The sequence below is a fragment of the Vigna angularis genome, chromosome 3, assembly GCF_016808095.1.
Source record: "Vigna angularis cultivar LongXiaoDou No.4 chromosome 3, ASM1680809v1, whole genome shotgun sequence".
NCBI lineage: Eukaryota > Viridiplantae > Streptophyta > Magnoliopsida > Fabales > Fabaceae > Vigna > Vigna angularis.
The window spans coordinates 18,109,937-18,130,096 of NC_068972.1; the positions used below are offsets into that span (position 1 = coordinate 18,109,937).

At 34.2% G+C, this 20,160-nt stretch overlaps 3 protein-coding genes across 4 annotated transcripts; 2 read left to right on the forward strand and 1 right to left on the reverse strand.

Moving 5' to 3' along the window:
• Positions 1-403: 403 nt before the first annotated feature.
• Positions 404-1,910, reverse strand: LOC108321952 (alpha-1,3/1,6-mannosyltransferase ALG2). Its single transcript, XM_052875354.1, has 4 exons — positions 1,549-1,910; positions 1,250-1,366; positions 821-1,014; positions 404-740 (listed from the first exon to the last, which is right to left on the reverse strand). The coding sequence occupies exons 1-4, from the start codon at positions 1,607-1,609 to the stop codon at positions 573-575; spliced, it is 540 nt and encodes a 179-aa protein (XP_052731314.1). The 5' UTR covers positions 1,610-1,910; the 3' UTR covers positions 404-572.
• Positions 1,911-2,398: 488 nt separating this feature from the next.
• LOC108321950 (uncharacterized) lies at positions 2,399-3,023 on the forward strand. The gene is given in 2 exon segments (XM_052875355.1): positions 2,399-2,471; positions 2,546-3,023. Coding segments are annotated over 2 exon segments (210 nt in total). The 3' UTR covers positions 2,683-3,023.
• LOC108325144 (S-adenosylmethionine synthase 1) lies at positions 2,552-8,233 on the forward strand. Of its 2 annotated transcripts, none has more exons than XM_052875353.1 (2): positions 2,552-2,684; positions 6,681-8,233. In XM_052875353.1, exon 2 carries the CDS (start codon positions 6,683-6,685, stop codon positions 7,853-7,855), a length of 1,173 nt encoding a protein of 390 aa, XP_052731313.1. In that variant the 5' UTR covers positions 2,552-2,684; positions 6,681-6,682; the 3' UTR covers positions 7,856-8,233. The 2 variants fall into 2 exon arrangements, with proteins under 2 accessions (XP_052731313.1, XP_017413646.1); XM_017558157.2 differs by lacking the exon at positions 2,552-2,684 and adding an exon at positions 5,883-6,217.
• Positions 8,234-20,160: the final 11,927 nt, after the last annotated feature.

A 20,160-nucleotide genomic window follows, 5' to 3' on the forward strand; every position in this document is an offset into this window, starting at 1 on the left:
TTGTCATACTCTTTAACCTTTGAAAAATATTTGGGCAATGACATTGTTTATGGTGTTGAGAAGGTTTCGGAAGCTTGCTTGTTGTTTTTCCTTGTTTTCTTGAAACATTGCGACAATTGTAGCTTTTTGTGGCACGCATTGTTTTTAGTAAGCAAGTGATGAACATGGGTCAAGATGGCTTGAGAGTTTGGGTCCAAGGGTAAGGGAGGTAGGTTTAGGGAGGTATTGGCTGGAATGGTGACTAAAGGTTGTGGTTGAGGGATAATTTGGTTAGTGTTTAGGTCAAATTGAGAGATTGAGATTGTGGTTTGGTGTGGGGGGCTAGGTGTTTGTATGATAGGGTCAAGGTCTTCAAAAGTTGGACATGGTGTACATGGAGGTGAAGAGGAGGGAGCGACATAGATTTTCTTTAAAGCTTCTTATTCAATACATGGTTCTTCAAGAATGACAAGAAACATTTGAGGAGAAACATAGATTTCTTGAAAGAAAGCATCGTCCATAGCGGTCATCACCAAGGTCTGAACAAGTGTTTATCAACTTGACACATAGTTTCATCAAGAGAGACATGGTTGTTAGAGACGATTGATTGAGGCATGTGTCTCCCCATTAATAAAGTATGGATATAAAGTTAAACCAGTCGTTATCTCTTCTACATAGTCAATTGGTTTTCTATACATCCTCCTAATGAAAGTTGAATGTTGAGCCAGTAACAAGTCCGGAAAATGACAATAGAATACAACCTACAAAAGAAAATAAAAACAACTAAGAATTGAAGATGTCACAACAATTCACATATGATTTCTTCTGCCTCCTTGGCTACCTTTATTGACCTTTTGAGTTTGAAAATAGGAATAACTACAGAGACTTGATCTGCCAGTACAACATCAAATGAATGCCACATGAAAAGTACACAGAGAGCAACAAATAGGCACCGAAGGTATGCACACAACGCATGAAGACGGTAGAACACATGACGAGGAAGAAATGAACCATACACAGTGACTGGAAAGGTACCTGAAAAATCACAAGTCAAAAACCATATCAATGGCAATGCTATTTCTTTATAAAGAGCAAAAATGTGAGACACTATTGGCTTATTTGAACTTTTTCCCTACTACAGTCAAAATTCGATTTTAGTCCTTTTTGCAGATCTGATTTTGCACTTCATACACATTAGACATTAATGTCAAGATAATAGAAGGCACAAATAAGAGTGCAATTAAGCCCACAAAAATACAGTGAGACTCACCAGCAACAGTTTCTTCAAAGCATCTACTTTTGTCATGATGTGCAGTAAAAACATGAACTTTATGGCCCTGGGATGCAAGCTCAACAGCAGCATCCACAATCAATCTCTCAGCTCCACCTTCAAAACAATGAAAGATAAACTAAGGGAAAATCAACTACGGAGAAGAAAATAGCAAGACAACGTTTCACGAAATCAAAATTTTAACTTAGAAAGGTCAAATTAATGGAAATTTTACATTAAAAAAAATATGGTTTTAGTTTGAGTGGATTAGAAAACAACGGAGAATAGTGATTATTTACCTATGCCAAGATCCGGGTGAATTATTGCGATGTTCAGTTTTGAGCTTGTTCCCTTTGCCATATTTGAAAGTAAAGATCGAAAAGATAACAAACCCAGGAATAGTTCGCCGGGGACTGTGGTGGCGTTATGGCTTAATCCGACAGGCCAAGTAATTCTAACCCTCGTTTGGATTGTTTACGAATTCGGGGGTAAAAGTCATTGTTTGGAAACAACCAGCAGAATGTCACCATGACTGAGGTGTCTGTTTGGTATTGGTCACTGGGGAAAAGAGAGAAAATAGGATGTGATGTGATAGAATGTCTAGGTTGATAAAATGGAAAGAACAAAATAAAATGAAATAAAATGGTAGGAAAGAAAGTTAGATTATTTTAATTGTTTAAAATAAATCCACCTAAAAAGATCCAATACAATGAAATTGCACATTCTCCTCTCGTTTTATTTATTATTAATTCATTAATTAAATCCAAATTATTTTTTATTTTCATGTCATTCTAGATAAAGGTTAATTAAAATGTCCTAATAATCGCAAAGATCTTTTATTTGTGTTTTATGAATCTTTTTACATTTGAAACGATTTCTTATAATAATTGTATTAAAGTTACATTTGAAATGAATTTTATTTATTATTTAATTTAGTTAAATAAAGATTGTGTAAATAATGTATACGTATTTAATGTTCGAAAAATCTTATTTACCAATATAAAAAATGTAAAAATTAAGTTCAGTTTTTAGGAGTGAAGCTTTTCAATTTAAAGCAAGAATTGAAGCTTGTTAAAGAGCTACGATAGGTGACCCACTGCAAGAGAACCGGAGAGGTGGGAAGGTAGGGTTCACCGGCGGCGGAGAGACATGACCGGAGAAGAAGTATCCGGCCCTGCTGGCCCCAAGCTCATCCGTCTCGTCTTCTTCATCGGCGCCGGAGGTAATACAATTCCCTTTCTCTCTCTCACACCTATTTTCTTCCTTACTTGCATCGGTTTTAACGAATCGTTTCAGTGATCTGCACCACCGCAATTAACAAGTGGCGCGAATACGAGAGGAACACCATCATCCAGTAACAACAACAACAGGAACGAGTCGTGGAAACGCATAATTCGTCGGAATCTGTTGCTGCTCCCAAGACTCTCAAATAAAGGTTAGGGTTTTATCGTTAAGTGATGGGTAGTGTTAAGACGGCGATTTTGCGTTAAATCAAGTGTATTATGCAGTTTTAGTTTTTCTCCTTAGCTTTGATTATTAATTGTTACCGTTGGGGTTGTGAATGTGAAGTTTTGTTAGGTTAGGCAATGGATGTTTGCCAATGCTTGCGGGGAAAAATGGAAATGAATTGTGGTGGGAAGATTAATAAGTTGTAAGGAAATTTTGAATTGGCGGATAAATTGTCCTTTATTTATCATTCCCAAAATAACTGAAGGACTTTGTAACTTGATTTAGTCATTCGGAATGAATTGCTAATTATACCTTTGAGTCTGAATTATGAACACTGTTGGACTTCAGTTCAAATTCAGATCTAGTAGATTATGTATGGTTCCTAAAAGGCGAGCCTATAAAGAGTTCAATTTGACAAAATTGTCATTGTTTTTAAGGATAATAAGTAGAGGTATCTGAGTTTCTGAATATCAGCATACTACTGGACTTTATAGTCAACTCAGATTCAGTAAGTAATAATGGTTCGTCAAAAATGTCAAGGAATTCGCCAAATGAGGAGTTTTGCAGATGAACATGAACCAGTTGCACACGAGGAAACTGCTGATAATACTGTTCTTCCTTGTATCTTGCTAAGAATTGGTCTAAAGATAAGATTAATTCACATGGATGCAAACCTTATCTTTCGAGTAAAACTTAAAGTCAACAAGAAACAGTATTTTATTTTTGTGTTTTAGAAATGTTATTATAAATTTATAAATTTATTATAAATTATAAATTATTGCCTGGGCAAAGAAAATACAGTGTCTGTATGTATGCGCTTGATTTGTTGAACAGTTATGCTTAGTTTATAATTGCAATGATGGATAGAATGAAATGAAATTGAATAAACTTATCATGACTTTGTTTTGATATTGTATGATGGGAAATCAAGGGAATGGTAAAGAGATTAGTGAAAAGTTTCTGTCATAGCCGAATATTCATATTGATTATTGTTAGTTTTTTTCTCATTCCTTTGATCCTTGTTGGATCTGGCACGCGATTCTCTTTTCTGCTTCTGAATTGCAAGTGTAGGACGTGAGACAATGCCTTTTCTGTTTGAGATCTTAAAACGAATATAAGATTATTTCTTCTCTATTCTTACGAACATGCCGAATTTGAGAAACATAATAAACAATAGCCTTTTTTTTAAACACTGTATTTTGTTTCCTTTGCGGTAGATCTGTCTTCCTTGCAGCACTTTTGAGGAACTTTGATGATTTGGCTGAAATGTGTGCACTAGAATACAGTGTTTAAAAAAAAGTAAGTAATAATGGTTCGTCAAAAATGTCAAGGAATTCGCCGAATGAGGAGTTCTGCAGATGAACATGAACCAGTTGCACACGAGGAAACTGCTGATAATACTGTTCTTCCTAAGGTCTAGCATTGTATCTTGCTAAGAATTGGTCTAAAGATAAGATCAATTCACATGGATGCAAACCTTAATCAAGGGAATGGTAAAGAGATTAGTGAAAAGTGGGGGAAAGAAGGATATAGGTATTCCATCATATAATTTGGGTCAACCATTAACCATTAAATGCATTGCTTATTCTCATCGAACTGATCTATGACCTATTTTCTGTCTCCTATTAGAATTACTCATTAGTACAAGTTTTGAATCCTGAATTGGTTGGATTGCCAGAGACTTTGTATTAACTACTGTGATTGTTGGAGAAAATAATTTCTTTTGTTTTAAATTCGGTAATAGATAATCAATGTCCATTTCTGTTCAACCATTATCATTCTTATTTATTATTATCTACCAATAATATATAATAATATATTATAATATTTAACAATATCTCAATAAGTTTTTCTAAATGAAATAATTATTTACCAAATCTATTTCTTAAAAAAACCTTTTAATTAAAATAAAATCTTTAAACTATAACGTTTTATATTATACATAAAATATTTAACTTTATTTATATATTTTTGATTAAATTTTTTATGATCTCGGATCATTTGTCACATACGAGATCGTCTAGACATCGTTGACAATATTAGGCAATAAAATAAACAGTCTAACACATGTTGTTCTATTTTTTGTGCTCTAGGATGTCCTCCAACAACCCTTAGAAATGATGCTTTAATATTTTTTAATAAGAAAGTAAATAATAAGGATAGGTCTTCTATTAAAAAATAAAAAAATATTATCTTATTAAATATATAATATATATTTTATTAGTTTAATAAAATATATATAATAGCACAAGATATGAACTAGAGTTCTTACTATTAGAGACGACTAGAAATGATGAATCATGAATGCTTCTGCACTTAGAAAAGAGAGAATAATTTGGAATTCGAATACTTTTGTTCTAGAAGAAAAAAGAGAAGGTAGAATTACGAGGTTAAGGTGGATTTACTATGTCAGTTGAAATTAAAACTGACAAGGAATAACTTATCATAATGGTTTAATTGTTTTTTCTTCGTATAGTAATGGAATCTTTAAGGCTTGAATTGATTTGGGAAAGAATAATTGAAGGGATTTGAGAGGATTTAAAAATAATTTTTTTTGTTATTTATTTGAGTGAATTTGAAGGTAAATTAGAGTGTATTTGAAAGTAAAATTTGTAAAAATTAGTATAGAATTTGATTGACGTGACAGATTGAAAAAATTTACTTTCAAATTTATCTCAATTACTCTCACAAATCCATTTAAGTTAACAAGACCTAAAATATCTTTACCTTTGGTTAAATAGATATTAAAATTTAATTTAAAAACAATTTTACAAGCTTAACCTTCACTAAACTAACGTAAAGATTTTATTTAATAAAAAATAAAATTGACTTAAGCTAGTATTTTATTTATTTAAAAGTATATTTAAAATATTATGTATTGTATTGTTTGAAAAAGCTATATTTCTAATTTAAATAATAAACACTTATAAAGTGAGTGTCAATTATTGAGTTCTAGTTATCTAATGTAATTGAATAATTTAAAATATAAAAGTAATAATTTGTTTACATGTGTTAATTATTTATTTAAATTATAGACTTGATTGATGATCCTTACAGAAGTTGATAAACTATATTTTATAGAAAAAATTTCTCCCTATTTTACTTTAGACAAAAATCGAAGTAACATATATTCTACTATTTGTGTGTTTTAAAAAAAATTATCAATTCAAATATAGGGCAAGTGAAGTGACTAAAGTGACCCTAGAAAGTTAAAAGCAACGTGAGAATGCCATTTTAGGACGATGAAAATGTAAACAAGAGTTGAAAAATAAAAAAGAAAAATGGTGTAAAAGATATGTTATAAATGGAAATTAATTAAATTAGACAGAAAATAAGAGAGAGAGGGAGAAGATGGAGCGAGTCTTTCGTCTACGTAATCTCTCTCTCACTGCCTCTCCTTCCAATTTATGTACATATAACACTATTCATCTCTACTCTTCCGCTTCCTCTCCGTCTTCTTCTTCCTCTCCAATTTCACATTTCAATTTCCTTCTCAATTCAACACCAAAACAATTCACGGTATCGTTATTCTTTCTCTTTTTCCATTTTATCATTCGCATATTTCATTTCGTTTCTGTCATAGCCGAATATTCATATTGATTATTGTTAGTTTTTTTCTCATTCCTTTGATCCTTGTTGGATCTGGCACGCGATTCTCTTTTCTGCTTCTGAATTGCAATTGTAGGACGTGAGACAATGCCTTTTCTGTTTGAGATCTTAAAACGAATATAAGATTATTTCTTCTCTATTCTTACGAACATGCCGAATTTGAGAAACATAATAAACAATAGCCTTTTTTTTAAACACTGTATTTTGTTTCCTTTGCGGTAGATCCGTCTTCCTTGCAGCACTTTTGAGGAACTTTGATGATTTGGCTGAAATGTGTGCACTAGAAGTTGCATTTACAATTTCAAGCTAGTTTCTTTTATTTAAGTCAATCAACATGAACGTAATGCATCACACTTTTTTATTTGAACAATAGAAATGGAAACCTTCCTCTTCACCTCAGAATCTGTAAACGAGGGCCACCCCGACAAGATCTGTGACCAGGTTTCTGACGCCGTCCTCGATGCTTGCCTGGAGCAAGACCCAGAGAGCAAGGTTGCCTGCGAAACCTGTACAAAAACCAACATGGTCATGGTGTTTGGAGAGATCACAACCAAGGCCAAGGTGAACTACGAGAAAATAGTTCGTGACACTTGCAGAGGCATTGGGTTCGTGTCTGCTGATGTTGGTCTGGATGCTGATAAGTGCAACGTTCTTGTCAACATTGAACAACAGAGCCCTGACATTGCCCAGGGAGTTCACGGTCACTTGTCCAAAAAGCCAGAGGACATTGGAGCCGGTGACCAAGGACACATGTTTGGCTATGCCACAGACGAAACAGCTGAATTAATGCCACTCACTCATGTGCTTGCTACCAAACTTGGTGCCAAGCTCACGGAAGTGAGAAAGAACAAAACATGCCCCTGGCTTAGACCTGATGGTAAAACCCAAGTGACTGTTGAGTACAGGAATGATGGTGGGGCCATGATCCCTATCCGTGTGCACACAGTCCTCATCTCAACCCAACATGATGAAACAGTCACAAATGAGCAAATTGCCAAGGATTTGAAAGAGCATGTGATAAAGCCTGTGATCCCAGCTGAATACCTGGACGACAAGACCATCTTCCACCTCAACCCTTCAGGTAGGTTTGTGATTGGAGGACCCCATGGAGACGCAGGCCTCACTGGGAGGAAGATAATCATTGATACCTATGGTGGGTGGGGTGCTCATGGTGGAGGTGCGTTCTCAGGCAAGGATCCAACCAAGGTCGATAGGAGCGGTGCATACATAGTAAGGCAAGCCGCAAAGAGTGTGGTAGCTTCAGGGCTTGCACGTCGTTGCATTGTGCAGGTTTCCTACGCAATTGGAGTGCCTGAGCCATTATCTGTTTTTGTGGATACTTATAAAACAGGGAAGATTCCTGACCGTGATATTCTGGCTTTGATTAAAGAGAATTTTGATTTTAGGCCTGGAATGATTTCCATCAATCTTGACCTCATGAGAGGAGGCAACTTCAGGTTCCAGAAGACTGCTGCTTATGGGCATTTTGGACGAGATGATCCTGATTTCACATGGGAGACCGTGAAGATGCTCAAGCCCAAAGCCTGATTGATTGGCCTTGGTGGTGTTTCTTAAAATGTCATCATAATCATCTTTCTGATCTTGTGTTAGGAAATCAATAAAGAAGCTTCGGTGAGTACATACTTCATTTAAGATGTATTTTTCAGCTTGGATGAGAATTAGGAGCAGAAACGTGCTGTCCTAACTGGAGGCGTTCGCACAACAGGAGCATGCAGCTTTAGCTATCTATACCACTTTTCATTTTTGTTTAAATTTCTCATTGTTGCTTTGTTTTTTTCTCCCTTCTGATGTTGATTGTTCTGCAACCATTCTTGTGTGGGTGGGATAATCGTGGAAGGCCATTTATTTGATTCTTTTGTCACTTTTGTTTTATCATATATCTTCAAAGACTTAACTATTTTTTAATTTCTACTGCTACTTTGTTACTTTCACACTCCCTTCCTTCTGTACTGCCATTTAACAATTCTAAATATTATTATTTTATTCTAAAATTTTATTTATACATTTTTATTAATTAAATATAATATTTTATCATCACTGATAATTGTAAAATGAAAATAAGTGAAAAATCATGATCTTAAATATAATTGGACACTATGATTTTTTCTTACTTCCGTTTTACAATTCTTTTAATAATAAAATATTATATTTAATTAATAACAAAAATATAAGTAAAATTTTAAAATAAAATAATAATATTTGGAATTGTTAAATAGAAGTATGTAACAAAAGGACAGTGAAATGATAAGTTTGTGTAACTTTAAACAATTGAAAAATGATATTTTAACTCATATTTTTTACATTTATTTGATTAGTCTTTTTTATTATTTTTAAATACAAAAGTTCATTTTTTTATGATGATTTTATTCTTATAATATAGTTAAATGAATGGAAACGTATGTCATCCTATAATTATTATAAACTATTAATATATATTTGTAACTATAAAATAAGTTCGAAATAGACTACCGAGAGTCCCATAAGGATAAAGAACCTTTTTCCATAGCAAAATTATAAATGAACAGGGAGTCGTGTGCATGAATTCTCATTGTGTTTGTCCCCTAACATCTTAACAAGGATTTGGTCATAAGATAAATAATAAGTACGTAAATAATAAAATTTACATAAATTTGTATTTACATAAGAAAATAGATGCAACCGTATTTGTTTTTACAATGAGTGTCACGTCTATAACTAAAGCATATTAAAATGAGGTAAAGAAAGAAAGGTTTCTGGCATGGGTTATGAACCAAACCAAAAATGTCAATATTTTTTTTACTTCAGTTAAAAAAATCGAAACATTAAACAAAAAAAAATTGATTATTTAATCTTGGTTTTGTTCATAATCGAGACCATGTACTCTTTTTAATTTAAAATAAGGATTTAATACTTATTTTGATTTATATAATCGTTATTTTTGTTTAAAGTGATCCTTGAGTTTTTTTTGACGTTCAAAGTGGTCTCCTTTTTTGTAAAATTTGTTCAATTTAGTCATTTTTATTGACGGTGTCTAAATCGCTAACAGTGTAAAATCCACTTAAGAAAAACATAATGAGTTCTCACACAGTAGAGCTCACAATGGTTGACTCACATCATTATCTCGTTACGTCATCATCATCTTCTTCAAATCAGAAAGTCCGATGATGGGTTGTGGTTGATTCTGATTTTTATAGGTTTTTGTGATTTAATGGAAAGCAATTTGGGGGTTTCGCTCCTTGCAGATGGTTTCATGTCATCAATGGAGGTGGAACGAGTTCAATGGTGGTGCGATTTGAGAGTTTTGTAGGTTTCCATAGAGGAGGCATGATTTTGCGAATTGGGGGTTCATCACGAATTCGATTTTTGTGATTTGTGTTGATGATGGTGTCCGATGAAGATGTTGAAGGTTGTGGGCATAAATCCAATTGTTACAAATTCACTTTAAATCAATCATTTAAGCATAAGAATCTCATCAAAATTTTGAATTTTAAAACATAAATGTGGGCATAAATATGCACTCATTAGTTACTTTAACCCTATTTAATTTGTTAACTACTAACTTGGCAATACTGAAGTTGCCTTGCAAAGTAGTATTAATTTGGTAGCTTCAACTACAACGTATCATCTTCCCTATAAATAAGAGAGATTCTCTCTTTTCTAATTACTTTTGAGTTGAGTAATGAAATGCTGAAGAATTGCTTCCAACCTTTGCTTTACTTGAGAGTCTCCTGTGTTTAGAGTTTTTCTTTTTCTCCTTTAGCTTCCTTCCTTAGTGGAAAGGTCTTCTAAGCTTGAGGCATCACGCATACCATAGTTTCTTTAAATTGCATCTTCAATTGCGTCATGCTTCATTCAATCTATTGCACCTTTGCTTCCAGCTTCTGGAATTGATGTTTCAGGCCAGGGAGTTCTTCCATCAAACAATCAAAAGGATAGACAATTGGAAGGAACCATAGTCTGTTACCAGTGCAATAAACTTGGACACATCAAGTCCTAATGTCTTGATCTTGAAAAGATAAAAAGAAGAATTGTTGGTCCTATACATGACAAGAAGAAAGTTCTTATGAACACTTAAGAAGATCTGGACACCTCTAACGAAGAAGAAGCAAAATTGTACCTCAAGGTAGAAAACGTTGAATGCTCATAAGATGATTCTGATAAAGAGGTAGACTTTTCTTACTTACACTGTTATTCATGCATATTATGAATTGCTTTCATAATTTTCCAAATTTTCTGACACAAAAACTTTTGCATAAACATAGCAAAGAGCTTTCAGAAGAAAATAATGCTTTGAAACAAGAAGTAACATCATTTGAGGATGATGTGAAATCTCTCAAACAAAATGTTAGCAATATATCAAAGAAAAGCTAACAGATTCAAAAAGGAAAAAAAAGAAAACTCTTTTTAAAACTAAGAAGCTTATAGAGGACACAACTATGACTGAAGATGCTAAAAATGTTGAGTCTCTCATGACACTCTAACCAAAGTGTTAAAATGAACACGTGAGGGGAGAGATCAATTAAGACTCATACTTAAAGATAGTATGAATACTTCTAATAAAAGAGGCTTAGGATTTAATAAGAATAATGTAATGTTGATAAAACATACAAAACTAAATTTTTTAAGTCGCCTAGTAATGCATCAACTGAAGTATCTGGAAAACACTAGAAGGGGTGGTTGAATAATGTTATAGAAAAACTTTTTTACGAATGATAGTTTAACAACTTTGATAAGGATTAAAAGTTTGTGTAAGTTGTTAAACAATTGACTTGGAAAGCTTTGCTCAAATTGCAAATTCTCAAATAAATGTTTTTCAATCTTCTAGTCGAATTTGCTCCAACGTTTTGAGAAATATAGCTCTCGATAAAAATAAAATTTGGTGACAAGAGCTTTTATACACGGTTGAGATAATAAGCAACTGTAGGATTTGTAAGAAAAACATTTGGTAAGACTGAAGTAATAAATACAGTTATTTTATACTAGTTCACTCCACCGAGCTACATTCAGTTCTCCTCTAAAACCTCTTAGAGAGTTTCACTATAATCTTCAACAATATTACAACTGAGTATTCGCATCACTCTTGGTATCACCTAGTCAATCCTAGTAATCCCCGTTACTCTGACTAGAACCAAGTTTCACCTACTCTTGGTTGTGTAGTATTCTTCACCAGTCTTGGTATCCTAGACAATCCCAATATATTCTTGATATGTTGTCTAATTGAGTTTCACCCACTCCTGGTTTCCACTAGAAAATCCCTGTATCAACCTAATACACTATCTAGCTATCGTTTAACTCAACCAAGTTAATCGGTAAGTGTTTGTATTCTCTTCAGAATATGCAATCAATCAAATTACTTACAACTCCTTAGATAGTTACTCTCACAGAGAGGATGTGTTTATAATACAATTCTATCTAATAGACTTTTTAGAATTTTCTCTCTTCTTACAAGTGCAAGCTTATCATTCTATGAAGCTTGAGAGTATTTTCTTTCTTTTGTATTTTTTTTTCTTCTCAGATGATTTCATTCGTATTCATGCGCCTATTCTCTGGATCTTCTATTCAAGGATCTTCATATTATAGGCTTCATGAGAAAATTTCACCTAGATAGTGCTTGTTTGTTATCTTTATATTTTCTTAGCCTTTTCGTTGGTAGCAGCCGAAGGTTAAAGTCAATTTGTCATAGTAAACATGTTTTTTCAGTACTTTATTAAAAATAGGTTATATGAACTCTTCAGCACAACTTTTAATGGTGAGGACATTTCGTGAATGTCTTTTTTGTCTTTAACGTCCACTTTTGACTTGTATATGATAGAGTAGGTGGATACTTGACATGGAAAACTTCAAAGAGTAGAGTAGATATGCATGCAGACAAATATGATTTTTTTCTTATTACTTTTATTGTTTTGAAACGTTGTGCCAGTAATGCTCTTTAGTGCGTATTCATAACAACTATGAGCTTTTCAAATTTTCTATCGTTCAAACAAGATTTGATCGTTTAAGCATTTCTGTGGAGATACCAAACAGTTCATAAGGGTTTCATCGTTGGATGAAAATTTCATTTGGTATAAGGTATTGTTTGGCCTATATAGGACACTTACTAACGATGCTTTGTTTAGTGATCTTAGTTTGGTTCAAAAGCGCATTTAGCATGATGTCATTCAAAACATGTTTTTGGAGCAATGTTTATATCTTTTAGCATCTTTATCAAAAACATCATTTTGCTCATTATTTTGCAAGATATAGTGAAAACTCGTTTAAAATTGTTTAACAAAGTATAGCAAGAGCGCATTTAGCAAGTCTCTTTTATGACCTATTGACATGGTTACTGAAATCTCATTTGTTGGTTCATTTGTTGAGATGTCAACACATTTACTAAAGCTTTTCTTTTAGACATTCAAATTTCATAAAACTTTTTCACAAAACGCCTATCTTTCAACAATGTTATTTTCCACAAAGATAACATTTTGTCATATGCTCATTTTGTTTATTGTTTTTTGTTAAACTTCAAAACATATGGGAACGTTACATGATTCAATCTTATAGACGATCTTGTCTTAATGGTTTGAGTCTCAAAGAGATGTTTCTCTTAGTAAGACATTGTTTGTTACCCATATCGTCTATTAGATGATTGTTTAACGAAAATGCTTTCTTTCATTAGATGTTTTTTTTTCTATAAACAATATTTTGTTGAGTATTGTTTGATAAACTTCAAAACCTAAGTTGGTAGACCTTTTAATTTTGTCTCAACATAAGTAAGATGACAAAACAAAATATTCACATCACGTGACAAAAAATTAAACAACAATGACTTAATTGAAAAATATATATAAAAAATGTAAGTACTTAATAAACAAATAAAAAATTAATAAAAACTCGACTGAAAATAACTATATATTCATAAGAGACTTAAAACATAATTACACATTCTTTTAATATTTTATTAAACTTTATTTTATTCACTCTCAATTTTGAATAGCTTAAAAATAATTCATTAATTATAAACTATTTTAAATGGATATAAATATAAATTTTGAAGTGTTAATTTAATTATTAGTTTATAATCAATTGTTTGGAATAATGTTATTTCTAAAATTGAGTATTATTTAAAACATGGACATTATTAACTAAGATGGAGTAGTATTCTTAACAAAAATAAATAATATTGATTGAAATATGGTCAATCTTAACTAAAACTAAGTATCATTTTGAATACGGAGTATCACTACTAGTGCAAAAAAAAACCTTTAACGTCACCCTTTAGTTTAGACGTCTGACCCTCAAATATCCAACATAAAAAATGATCGGTGACATTTTTTGTAAATAAAACAATTATTTAGACGTCGGCTATGGAGGGGCCCGACGTCTAAATACTCATATACGTCGGTTCCCCCGAATAGACGCCAAAACTAAACGAAAAAGTTACAATTTTTTTTATTTTATTTAGACGTCTGTTATGGGGGGAACTGACTTCTAAAGCACTTTAGACGTATGTTATTGGGGGAACCGACGTCTAAATACACAACCCAGAAATTTAAAAAGTCACTTTTTGACTCCATTTAGACGTCTGATCCCGCCTCTCCGACTTCTAAATCACTTTAGACGTCTGTTATTAGGGGAACTGACGTCTAAATGCGTAGCCCAAGAATTAAAAAAGTCACTTTTTGACTCCATTTAGACGTCTGATCCTGCCACTCCGACTTCTAAAGCACTTTAGACGTCTGTTATTGGGGAACCGACGTCTAAATACACAACCCAAGAATTTAAAAAGTCACTTTTTGACTCCACTTAGACGTTTGATCCCGCCACTCCGACTTCTAAAGCACTTTAGACGTATATTATTGGGGGAACCAACGTCTAAATACACAACCCAAAAATTTAAAAAGTCACTTTTTGACTCCATTTAGATATCTGATCCCGCCACACCGACTTCTAAAGCACTTTAGACGTCTGTTATTGGGGAACCGATGTCTAAATGTCGGCATTAAAACACCGCGAACGCGAGACAACTGTTACGCACACTCATTGTTCATCATCTTCATCTCGTTTTCTCTCTACGGGTTATGCTTTTCGGTTTTCACTTTTGCACCGTTTTAAATTAATTTTACTCCGATTACATCACTCTTGATGTATTATCTTTAATTTGAACCGATTAAAATGTGTTTTCGTTGGGTTTTGGTGCAATTATTCTCGTGTCCTTGGGCGGCATTCTTCAGCGGCGATTTCTTGCGTTTTGCACTCCTCCAATTCCCTCCACTACGTTTTTAAAACTATCCAATAAAAAAAATGTATAATACATTCTCTTCAACTAAAATATAAAGTTGTAAACTCGAATCACCATGAGTTAGGAGGAACCTCAGAGACGTCTAACCTGTATGGATCGGACGTCTATACAGACGTGTGACCTATATAGGTCTGACGTCTATATAGATGTCTGACCTATATAGGTCTGACGTCTATAGAAACATTTGACCTAAAGGGTCTGACGTCTCATTAACGTCACCCATATAGACGTCAGACAAAGATCAAACGTTAAAAGCCTAAAATAACAGACGTCTAAAGTCCTTTATGCACTAGTGTATTTTGAATACAATAAATAAAACTAAGTATTGTTTAAAATACAATTTTTTTCTTTTTAGTTAAACACAATATTTGTAAGAACCTGTATTTTTAGGAGTGGTGGGGACATGGTGGGGACATGGTGGTTACCCACCTTTTTCATTATTGGAAGCAATTATTGGAGGTGCTTTGTTACGGGGGAAGCTTTGCAAAAGGGGAAGGATTCATTTTGGCATGAGAAGGAGAGAGAGAGAGAGAGCGCAGCCAGAGGGAGGGAACCCTTTCTCCCGTTTTCCAGCCGCCCAAAGAGCACCCATGGGAAGCTGTACCAACTTCTGAAGGGCTGAGAGGAGGATCTGGATTGGGCATCTGGTGAGAGGAGAGTCCTTGCAGCAAGATCTGGGAGAGGAAGTGAAGAATTGTTGAGGTTGCAAGGAGATCTTGATCTGCACATCTGGGAGGAGATAGATCCCAAAATTTACAAGGAAGTCTTCAAGAGGTAAGGGGAGTTTGATTTATTTCCTTGATTTTTGTGATATTTTGTGTTTGCTGCAAATCTGGGTAGAATTTGGGAAGAAGGGGATGAAGATAGGGGTTTCTGGGTTTTTCTCTGGAATATGCGCGATTCTGCAGAATTCTGCAGAATGCGCGTACGTCCAATTTTGGTGAGTCAAAATTGGACGTTCGTTCCAACGGTGCTCGACCAAATAGTGGTCGGCCAATTTCCGAACGTTCGGTAATTGTTCTGAGCGTCCGTCCGAATCAGCCAATGTAGAACGTTCGTCTGTATAGTGCTCGACCAAGGTCAGCCAGTTTTGGAACGTTCGGTCATTTAAAGCTAGCGAGCATTAGCGTTCGTCCTTGGTTTGCAATAGTGATATTAGCGTTCGGTCAGGGCTTATTTTAATACCGTTCGGTTGAAACCTAAATTGATAGTGTCCAGTTAAGTGTAAATTTAACACTATTCGATTTAATCGCTCGGCCAGGATTCTAGACGTTCGTCCAAATAATTGTGAGCGTTCGTTAGCAATTGGTAATCCAGATTTCAACTTGAGCGTCCGTCCCTAAATTGGCATCCACAAGAAGTAATTTTGGGCGTTCGGTATTGAGTATTAGTGATTGCAGTCGTTCGTTCTTAAAAATAGAATTTTAGGTTTGAATCCTGAACGTTCGGTTTTTGGGTGTAAGTGAGCGTTCGGTTTATGGGTGTAAGTGAGCGTTCGGTTTATGAGTGTAAGTGAGCGTTCGGTTTATGGGTGTAATTGAGCGTTCGATTTTGGGTGTAATTGAGCGTTCGGTTTTGGGTGTAAGTGAGCGTTCGGTTTTTAAGTTGTTTAAGTTTTGAATCTTAAGCGATCGGCCTTGGGATATTAGTGACTATTGAGCGTTCGGTTAAGTTTTGATTTAAGCACCATTCGGTTAGCTGCTGATTTATGTCGTTCGATCATGCTTCTTTTAATGTCGTTCGGCCAAGTGACCTAGGGGTTCAACTAAGTATCAAAACGTTCGTCCTTATCGTGTCCGGATTAATGGTGTTTGAATTGAGTGTTCGGTATTGAGATATTAGTGAGTATACGTGTTCGTTCTTAACTTGGAAGTCTTGGGTAACAATCTTGAGCGTTCGGCTTTAAGTGTTCGGTTTGGATCTTAGACGTTCGACCTTGGTTTAATTGTGTTTGTGAGCGTTCGTTCTCGATGATGTTAATCCTCAGGAAGTACTCGTCTGAGGTAAGGTACGACTGGACTTGATCTCGAGCGTTCGTCCTTGGAGCTTGGTTAATAAGGTTTGGTGTTCATCGGCAGCGTTCGACCTTTGATGATGATTGATTTCAGAACGTTCGTTCAGACAACATCAGAGTGGGAAATAGCGTTCGGCATTAATGCATGTATCCGTGGGAGTATTTTGAAACAATTATTGAGAATTGTTGGTTATTTCCTTGATCCAATATTGGTTTATTTATACATATTATTGAGAATATGTATGAATTCGTGATTGAGCACGTTTATTCTGTTGGAGGTGGTACATACACTATGTTATTTATTTGTAACTTCGTCTGTCTTTTGAGCATTTTTGCTAGTCTCACGCGTGAGACTGAGATTCGAGTGTCACCTTCTTCTGCGCGAGGAGGTGAATGTCTCGCCCAATGACTTCGGCTTGTGTTGAGTATAGTGCATCGTTACGCGTAGTATCGATGTTTTTACTCATTAGTCCTTGAGGAGTCGGGGAGATAGGTCTGAAGTCGCGATGGAAGACGGCTCGGGTCGCCTGTTATTAAGAGCAGGTTATGACGACGAATTACAAGTAAACGACATTAGTTTATGAAAGACTAGTTGGCATCGTCATGTGGGTCGATTTATCATGGGAATTGTTATAGTTTATATGTAATGAGTTTATGATGTGATACTTCTGATTATTCATCTTGCACGTTGTGGCTGTGGTTTCCAACCGTGATGATCGTACTAGTACGGGAGAGATGGCAGTGCAGATAAAACTGGTTTTGGAATAATTCTTCGAGAGAGATGGGAAGTATAACTTGTTGGGTCTATAGGTAGTAGCGTGCGTTATTATTAGTGACGTCCGGTCTTGGTATTATTTACTTTCGGGTAGTAGGCGTTATTAGGTAACGGTTGATCTTGATGTTAGTTGTTCTCAGGTAGCTAGTGTCCGGTCGTAATTTGGTACCCTGTGGTTTAGTTTGATTACGTTCGGTCAGTACTGAGGTGTTCAGTAGAGTACTCTAGGCGTTTAACTCAGACTCAAGCGTTCTTTATTCTAGTGTTCTGTCTCGTAGCGATGGTTCTTAGAGAATGATCTTTATTGGTGATGTTGCTCTGAGGTTGCAATCATTTATGGGGAGTGACCGACCTTGATATTTGTTGAGGTAGCGATCGATTAATAAATAGTGATTAGTCGTGATGATGCATGATTCAGGCAGTGATCATTCATAGGTAGTGCTCGGTTTGGATGACGCTTGTCTCAGACAAGGATTGTTAACGGTTAGCGGTAGTACGTAGGGAACATCCGGCCTCGATGAGGTTACCTTCAGATAGTGTTAAATCCAATAAAGTGATCAATTAAGCGTTCGTCCGAATGGTACTTAATCTGTGGTGTGCGAGATTTGATCTTTGAGCGATCGTTTGAATAGTGTTCGAAATAATGGTAATTGTTCTAGTAGAGTGCGCTGTCTCAGCGTGAAGTCTAAGTGTTTGATCTTGCTAAGCATTCAGTCTCTTGGTGTGTGACCTAATGGTATCCGGTTTAATAGCGTTTGGCGTCTAGTGTCGAGCCTAAGTGATCAATCTTAACGTTCGTGCAATCAGTATTCGATAAATAGGAAGCTCGTGGAGTTAGCGTTCGTTTCTGTGAAGCCTAAGAAAATAATGTTCGACCTAATAGTATTCGATCTGGCGTTCGGTTTCTAGCTTTCGGCCTAGTGTTTGATCTCAGTGTTCATTATGAGAGTGTTCGGTCATTATGGCTTCCTGAGTTTAGTGTTCGGCTCAATTGTGCATGATCACCTAGCGTTCGTTCATATGGGTTTCAACCTAATAGTATTCATTAGATAGGGTTTGGCAGATAGCGTCCGTCCAAATAGTATCCGGTTAGAATGTTTGGGAAATAGCTTTGTCCAGTAGCTCATCATTGTATCTTCCGTATGGGTGTCTAGTAGAAATTTTGGTAGGTTGGTATATGGGGATGTCTAACCTAAATATTATATGATGTTTATATCAAAACAATTATGCATATTTTTATAAATATTATTGCATGTTAGCTCACCCTTACTTATTTGTGCATGTATTGGAAAATCTTATTTTTGCGATGATCGTATAACGTTTTGGTTATACGGGAGCAGATGAAGAGATGTCGCGTGATCTGGTGCAAGTGCAAGAAGAGATGGAAGAGTGTATTAGAAGGATTCAATGTTATCTTTACTGTTAAGTCTGAGCTGTAAACTTTTGTATAGATTTGAGCTTGAGGTTCGGGGTGTTACCGTAATTGTATTATTGTATTATTTTAAGTTTTGAATTTTAAAGAGGACAAAATTTTTTTTGGGATGTTACAATATTTACACAGAGAATATCATTTAGAAGATCACAAGTTCACTCATCATTCCCATAGTTACGAAGGTAATTCAGAAATTGTAACTTTTTATTTTATAAAATTAACAACATTAAATGAATTTATTACCTCTAACATTTTTAATAATACAAAACTAGGTGTAAATTAAATTTAGAAAAAAAAAATTTGTACATAGATAATATGATATTTAAGAATATCATAAAAATAAAAGCAGTTTTATTTCGAATGTGTAAATTGTTATTATAACCTGTTTTATTTTATAGTAAAAATTTATATTACAAAAATCAAAATAATATATTAGATAAGCTATTCTTATATATAAGGAGTAGTTGGATATTCTTACGTGCTAATATTTATTTCTTAATAAAATACAAGTTTTCCGAAAAGTTTAAATATTAATTAAATAAATTAAAAATATTAATTAGTACTTGGATTGGTTGAATTGGATTCCATGTTTCCACATCCAAGATTTTGATATATTTGACTGGTAGATCGCTCAGAAAGGGGTTCCATTATTCCATACCTACCAACTACCAAAATATTAAACTATCAAACTTTGTAACGTCATCACCCTTCACCTGTGTAAAAATTAAAAAACTCCCAAATCAATTATCTTTATTTTCTAAGAAAGAAAAAACTTCTTTTAAATCCCCACAACAACTTTTAAATATCAAATGAAATTTCAAAAAATTGAATTAAAATATCTCTCTGAAATTTTATTCAATTACAGTAAAAAAAGTAAATTTTCTTGAATTAAAATATCCCTGAAATGTAAATTTCTAAATTTGGTTTTGAATTTTCTTGGATTTTGATATCTAATTTTTGAGTTTCTTGAATTTGAAAATACAATTTTAAAATTTCTCGAATTTCAAAATCTGAATTTTCTCAATTTTTATAAATTTTTCTGAATTTCAAAATCTGGTGTAAAATTTTTAAAATCTAAATTTCAAAATTCAGTTCTTAATTTTCTACTTGGTCTTTGAGATATAAGGTGAAAATGGAATGCACACGCAACCCTAAAAGGTGTCAAGGCCTAAAAACTCATAAGGGTAATTTTAGAAATATAAGAAAATTTGGGGGTGCATGAAGATAAATGTGGGGTGCAGAAAGAAGTCTCGAAATTCTTTTGCAGGACGCTAAACTTGGCCCAACAAGAGCGCACCAAAAGCCATACCCTGAGTGGACCATATTACCCTTATTCTCTTGCTTTTGATTT

Coding starts and splice junctions, on each gene's coding strand:
- LOC108321952 (XM_052875354.1), bottom strand. CDS start 1,609: ATGGCAAAGGGAACAAGCTCAAAACTGAACATCGCAATAATTCACCCG. Junction 1,367..1,548: donor TCACCCGGATCTTGGCATAG/GTAAATAATCAC, acceptor ATTGTTTTGAAG/GTGGAGCTGAGAGATTGATT. Junction 1,015..1,249: donor CTTTGAAGAAACTGTTGCTG/GTGAGTCTCACT, acceptor GTGATTTTTCAG/GTACCTTTCCAGTCACTGTG.
- LOC108325144 (XM_052875353.1), top strand. CDS start 6,683: ATGGAAACCTTCCTCTTCACCTCAGAATCTGTAAACGAGGGCCACCCC.